General features: G+C 40.0%; 1 protein-coding gene across 1 annotated transcript in view; it reads right to left on the bottom strand.

Moving 5' to 3' along the window:
* Positions 1-523: 523 nt before the first annotated feature.
* Positions 524-7,123, bottom strand: part of LOC120860680 (thyrotropin-releasing hormone receptor) — a 44,374-nt gene continuing 37,774 nt past the window's right edge. Inside the window, exon 2 of the mRNA XM_040236431.1 lies at positions 524-931. Within this exon, the coding sequence (XP_040092365.1) occupies positions 524-931 (408 nt within the window). The remainder of the gene's footprint in view (positions 932-7,123) is intronic.

The raw sequence follows: 7,123 nt of genomic DNA, 5'->3' as shown, positions 1-7,123 counted from the left end.
TTTGTCTGAAATCTCATTTTTACTCAACAAATAAAGTGTCTTTTTCTATATTTCACTGTAGTTTCAGATATTCATGAAGACAGCACTGTACATTATTAAAGTGAAATGCTAAATGAAAACATTAAAATTTTTTATGTTGCCAAATTCTCAAATGTATAAATAATCTGGAAGGGGTGAGAAAAAACATTTGATAAAGTTATACTGAATAGGTAAATCGATGCCTTGATTTTATCTAAAATTCACAGCCCCAGAATATACAGTGAAACGTCTCTAAATGAAAGTTTCCACCATCTGGATCTTTCACAGATCTGCTCAATTTTTTTTATGATGAATTTTTTTGATATGAGAATGAAACAGAATCATTCTCATGGGATAGAGTACCTTGGGCCAGGATTTATTAGAGCGTCAGCAAAGAATTTGTCTGCTCTGTCGTCACATACAAGTAATTGGCTGTTTCCTCTCTTGGGTTGATAACTGCACAGATTCCCATTTTCTTTATCATCCATTTTCTCTACTCCATCAATCAACTTTGGCTGAAGGTTACTTCAGAAGCCAAGCAGGTGTCATCAAAAGACACCTTTGTGGCAGACAAGTAAGTGTCAGTGACGGTAATGTCATCCAGCTCTGTGCTGAAATGGTCAGACTCCTTGATGACGCTGTAATTTAGGGCCACGCTGTAGTTAGCCGGTTTCTCCACTGGCTTCTGCTTACAGTTGCAGAGCTTTCTGAAGGCCGCACGAAATTTCTGAGACATGAGATTGTAAATCACTGGGTTGATGGCACTGTTGAGATAAATGCAAATTCTGCAAAAGAGCAAGAACCAATTTTCTTGGAAAGGGCTGGAGAGAAATGAGTTGACAACCACAAGGGTTCTGTAGGGCATCCATAAAAGGGCAAACAGGATGACAACCACTGCCAGCATCTTGGTGACCTATGGAGAAACAGAAAAGCAGTGCAAACACAAATTAAAACAAAACTGGACCAAAGTATGAAAATAAGACGACTCCCTCTCTGCCTTCTTCCAAACTTTAGTCCCAAGGCAAGGACTTGGGTGAGGGCAGTTTATTTGGGAGATGAACCCAGGGAACAGGATTAAAGGCACAGAGGACAGAATGGACAGAGGAGAAAAAGCCAAAACAAGATGTATTTTTGACAGCTCCCACTCTGGAAAATTTTGGGTCAAGTGATATATTTGGATCACTTGTCCAGCTTGGGAGGCATTTATTCACCAACTGCCCTTTGTTGAGAGGTGCCTTATTTAAATTGCCCTGTACCTCCAGGATTCTCCTGTCTGGAAACTTCCGGGGGCTTCAGAGAGAATCTTGAGGCGGAGAAGAGGAGAGACAGTCAGAAGATCGTGGATAAAGTGCAATGTTCTCTGAGAGCAGGGACCACCCACGATAGCCATGAAGTCACAGCTGAAATCGCAATCTGAGAATATGACCCGAGGCATGAGAAGTGTCTGCGGTAAGCAGTAGGAGACCTTGGATCCAATCCCATCTTTACTCACCTTTTCTTCAAGAGCAACACTTTACATATTTTAAAATCAGTTTTCAGTTATCTTTAGTCCCTTGCAGTGTTTGAAAAAGTTCAGCTTGCTCAGCCCAGACTTTCTAGATGTTCTGAACTTGAAAATACTTGAAATAGGAGGGACTGATGGGTCCTCCTTTAACCTCCCAGCTGCTTTTCTGAAGCCCCCACTGCCAGCCTCTAGCTTGTTCTGGCATCAAGAGAGATCCCACTGTGTAGAAATAAGGATTCCACAGCTAGATATTTACTCCGTTATTAGTAGCCACTATAAATTCAGCTCCTTGGACTTAGTACTGATGACAGGATCCATCTTACTCTTCTCTGTTAGAATACCTTCTTTTTCCCCACTAATACTCCTTCTGATTCTGGGACTCTGTCTTACCCTTTAACCGTATCTTGTCCACCCCAGGCACTCCCACAAATCCTGCATTGTGGGGGCAATGCTGTCCTCTTGCTGTTATTCTATAGCAGTTGTCTCCTTTCTGAGCTTCCCAAATACCATTTGCTGTAAAACTTCTAATTTTTATCTGACTCTGTGTAACCCCATCGACTGTGGCCTGTCAGGCTCCTCTGTCCATGGAATTCTCCAGGCCAGTGTACTAGAGAGGGTAGCTGTTCCACTCTCCGAGGGATCTTCCCAACCCAGGGATCGAACCCAGGTTTCCCGCATTGCAGGCAGATTCTTTACCATCTGAACCACCAGGGAAGCCCACTTATGGACAGCATAGCCTTCATAGCTTTTTGAACCACTAATATCTTTTTTTTAAATAGCTCCTACAACTTCTCCGCAATGGAACCTAAGTACTATCTATCCACCCAGTCTCAAGTTACTGTGTTTCCATGGCTTCCAGGCCCATTTGATCACTTTCTGGAAGCTCTCTCTGCCCTTGAAGAATGTCCCCCAAGCCCTCCCGCTCTACCTCATGCCCTGGCTGATCACTGTTCACTGTTTTACTGACTCGGTGCAGGTAGGATAATTATATTTTATATTTGGCTTACTGGGGCACAGAAGTTGTTCAGTAGAAAGTGATATTCCCATTGACTAATATAATACCTAGTAAAACATTTCAGAGATCCTGCCTTCTTTCAAGGAGGATCTATTCAGACAAGAGGTTAATGGAAGCCTGCTTTTTCTTAAGCTGACATTGAAGATTAGGAGTCAATACTTTAATTGATCCTAGGAAATTAAAAGCTTAATTCAGTGATAAGTATTCTGAGCTTTGGAAGGAACCATGGTAATTATCATCTTTGTCATCATCGTCATCACTCACGTCTCTGCTTTGTCCACCGCCTGGTACTTCAGGTTCTCTGACATCAGGCCACTGCTTCACATTTGCCAACATCCTTCCACTCCGTGCCAAGGACTGAGCATCCTATATTCGAGCCCCTGGCTTAATTTACAGTTGGAATGCCAGCATTACATTTGAGTCTTTATAATGGTCTGTCATAAAGATATGTAAACATGATCTTATTTAATACTTATTAATGTGTAAGCTAGTATTTTGCATACGAAGAAACTGAGGTTTAGAGAATCTATGTGATTGTCTAAAGACACATAGCTAGTAAAGAACAGCCATGATTCAAGCTAAGTCTGCTTAAGCCAAAGCCCATGCTCTTTTCTTTATAGTTTGCTCTCACTGTGAGACTCATTTTCATTAATGAGATTTCTACTATGTTATCCCCATATGGTGCCAAAAACATTCAACTTCTTCTAAGTATAATTCCAACTTATTTATTGCTGCCAAATTTCTGAACTTTAAGATTGAATTTTATCTGTTTAGTTTTTCCCTACAAAATTTTCAGGTAAAACATTAAATCCACATTTAATATCTACCAACATGTTTTTACTTAATGCGAGTGCAGGAGCAACTTCCATTGTCTTAGAGGAAAGCAGTCAGTTTTTAGGTTAGCACCTCTGCCACGTGCCCCCCATGTATACTTTGGCATCACTCCCCACACTTCTTATTTCAATGAGTTATATTTGTCCACCTGTCCAATAGATGGTGAACTTTCTTCAGGACATGAGTGAAGTCTGTTCATTTCTCTTTCCTTGGGGATTTAATTCAGTATGTGACATAAGAGAGGGCTACTTAGGTGGCTCAGTAGGTAAAGAATCCACCTGCAACACAGGAGATGCCAGCACATGTGGGTTCAATCCCTGGGTCAGGAAGATCCACTGGAGAAGGAAATGACAACTCCAGAACACTCCAAGAATACTCCAATATTCTTGCCTCGGAAATCCCAAGGACAGAAGAGCCTGGTGGGCTACAGTCCATAGGATCGCAAATAGTCGGACACGAACTGAGCATACACACGTGACATAAGACAGCCCTCAATAAATGCTGAGTAAATTCAGATATAGAAATAATTATTTCAAAATATGGAAACATGATCCTTTTCTGTGTTTTAACACTCCAAAGTATTGGTAGAGAATTTTTGTAAACATTTAATTTTTTTAACATTAAAAATCCCTTTTAAATAGAGATTAATTAGTAAAATGAATCCTTAATACATTTCAGCTTTTTGTTTGAAATATATTTTTAAAAATTTTAAGGCATGTGGAATGAAACAAATACAACGATGTTTCTATGACTGATCCAGAGGAAAAAATGTCCCCAGTGGGCTGATAGAGAATACATTGTCCCCAGTGGGCTGATAAAGAATATATTTAATTTCACTCAGAACTATTTTAGTCAATTCCAAATATCTCTAGTTGCATTTAATCACTTTCTAAAATGTTTACAAGTGTTTAGTGTAGCCATAGCTTGGATTTTTAACAGTTTCTTAATATAGGAGCAAACACCTAGAAAGGAAATGTCCTGGAGACTGTCTTTCATACCCAATTAATTTCGCTGTTGGTTGTTGAAGTTTTACTTCTGTTGTGATTCCAAATAAGTGACAAAAATGCAAATTTGAAAATATCTTTGGGCCATTGTTTTTTTTTTGTGTGTATGTGTGTGTGTGATTTTATTTTTTAATTTTAAATTAATTTATTTATTTTAATTGGAGGCTTATTACTTTACAATATTGTAGTGGGCCATTGTTTTTAAGCACTGACATTTTGCTGGGGAAGTGCATCAGATATGCAATGAGTTGAAAGATTATTTCTTTATAGAAGCCTCTTCCCCAGGACCTACTGGTCTTTGAGAAACAGCATGAAACAGTTTTCAGGGGGAAATGATCTTATCATATATTTTTGATTGGTTTGGAATTTATTTATCCATTTATTTCAGTAGGTTCATTTGCATTCCTACTGGGTACCAGTTAATCTTCTAGCTCTTAAGGATTTGACAGTAACCCAGAAACACATTGCCAGTGGCTTCATGTATTTTACAGTCTGATATAATGCAATCAATGCTAAGAGAGAAGAAAGTTTTGGTTCTATGAGAGCCCCTGATCTGGATTTGGGGTTGAGGATTGGTGAGTGAGGGTTTGGTGTCAGTGATAGTTAAGCCAAAATCTGAAGGTAAAGAGAGACTGGACAAGTGTTACTGCAGAGATCGGGTGTGTGTGACAAGCTGGAGGCATGAGATAGTGAGGCATGATATGAGGACCAGAAGTAATTTAGTGTGCAAGTTTCAGCTGCAGACCATGGAAAGAAGTAGAGTGACCTCTTTCTCTAGGAAGCTTGTGGAAACCATTACAAAAGCCATCATTTTCTGTGGGGTACTTGGTATTCCCTCTGTTAGGACAGCTGCCAAAGGAGATGCAGTGTTGAGTCCTAAAAACATCAGCTTCATGGAGCTAAGAAGTCAATGAAGAAACAGGCAGCCATTTTTGCAGAGTATATTGAGGACCAGGAAAAGAGGTCATAAGAATCAGTTAAGTAAAACAGTGTTTAGCTTGAGAAGCTGCCTACAGAGATGGTTGAGGAGAGGGGGCTGGGAACAGGAGGGTCTAAGCTGGGCAGGTCTCTGTCCTTGGCCACCATGGTGAAGGGCTGTTTTTTTCATGTGGACCAGCGTGAAACTTTAAAATCAAGCCCTGGCTATAGATATTTTGGGCTTCCCTGGTGGCTCAGATGGCAAAGAATCCATCTGACAATGCCGGAGACAGGGGTTTGATCCCTGGGTCAGGAAGATTCCCTGGAGAAGGGAAAGACTACCCATTCTAGTATTCTTGCCTGGAGAATCCTATGGATAGAGGAACCTGATGGGCTACAGTCCATGGGGTCACAAAGAGTCAGACATGCCTGAGCAACTAAGCACATATGCATGAAACCTCCCCCATTAACCCAATAGATGTTTTACTCTTTCAATATTTAATTATATGGAATAAGTGGTATAGAGTTCTCACAAAGAAGTTTTAACTCAATTCTCAAAACCTCATTTGTTATCTTTATAAAATCTCTAAATAAAAATATTTCTTTTTTGCCTTTAAAAAAGGAAATAAATACTTTTAAAAAGTATTTATTTTCTTCCTTAAAAATTTTTTTAAACAAAGATGTAAACTGGATAGGTGTCTATCTTATTGTTCAGGTTGAGAGTACAGCTCCTTGAATGGATTCAAGTTTAACTTTGCACATGTGTGCTGCCTGTGAAAAGCCAGAGGCTAACTACGTTCTCTATTCTAGGCTGCTGAGAGACTTGTTTTCCTAACTACCATCTCTATGACTCTTCCTACAAGTTCTAAAGCTATTAGCTAACATTCGTATCTTGCCTTTAAGAAAACACTGTTAGATTTATAGAATTGTCACAGAGTGTCCAAATACTCAACATCAAATTTCCACTATTACTAAGACCTTACACTAGTATGGTGCATTTACTTTGTCACAATTAATGACAATCCTTACACAGAATTAGCCAACTCCATACTTGATACAGATTTCATGCCCTTTTTTCTGTTCCAGGATCCCACGCAGTATATTTAGTCATTACGTCTCCTCAGGTTCCTCTGGGCTGTGACCATTTCTCTAATTTTCCTTCATTTGATGTTCTTGATAGTTTTGAGGAGCATTACTGGTGAGGCATTTTATAGAATATCCTCCAGCTTGAGTTTGGATGATGTTTTCCTCATGGTTGAAGTGAAGTTATGGAGTTTTTAGAGGAAGGCCACAGAGGTTAACTGCCATTCTTGACACAACATACCAGAGGAACAGGCTACCAACTGGACTTGTGACTGATGACATTAAATTGTACATTACTTTATAGAGATATAATTTACATATAATTAAGTTCACCCACTTAAAGTGTACAACTCAAGGGTTTTGCAACCATTATCACAATCTAATTTAAGGACATTTTTATCATCCCAAAAAGAAACTCTATACCTATTAGCAGTCACTCTCTACCTTTCCCCATCCTTCCCAGGCACTGCTAAGTCACTTCAGTCGTGTCCGACTCTGTGTGACCCCACAGATGGCAGCCCACCAGGCTCCCCTGTCCCTGGGATTCTCCAGGCAAGAACACTGGAGTGGGTTGCCATCTCCTTCTCCAATGCATGAAAGTGAAAAGTGAAAGTGAAGTTGCTTAGTCCTGTCTGACTCTTCGAGACTTCATGGACTGCACCCCACCAGGCTCCTCCGTCCATGGGATTTTCCAGGCAAGAGTATTGGAGTGGGGTGCCGTTGCCTTCTTTAATGCCTAGTAAAATG

This window comes from Oryx dammah, unplaced genomic scaffold, assembly GCF_014754425.2.
Source record: "Oryx dammah isolate SB20612 unplaced genomic scaffold, SCBI_Odam_1.1 HiC_scaffold_11163, whole genome shotgun sequence".
Classification (NCBI taxonomy): domain Eukaryota; kingdom Metazoa; phylum Chordata; class Mammalia; order Artiodactyla; family Bovidae; genus Oryx; species Oryx dammah.
Note: the sequence above shows the minus strand (reverse complement) of the source record. Positions and strands in the feature narration are given on the sequence as shown.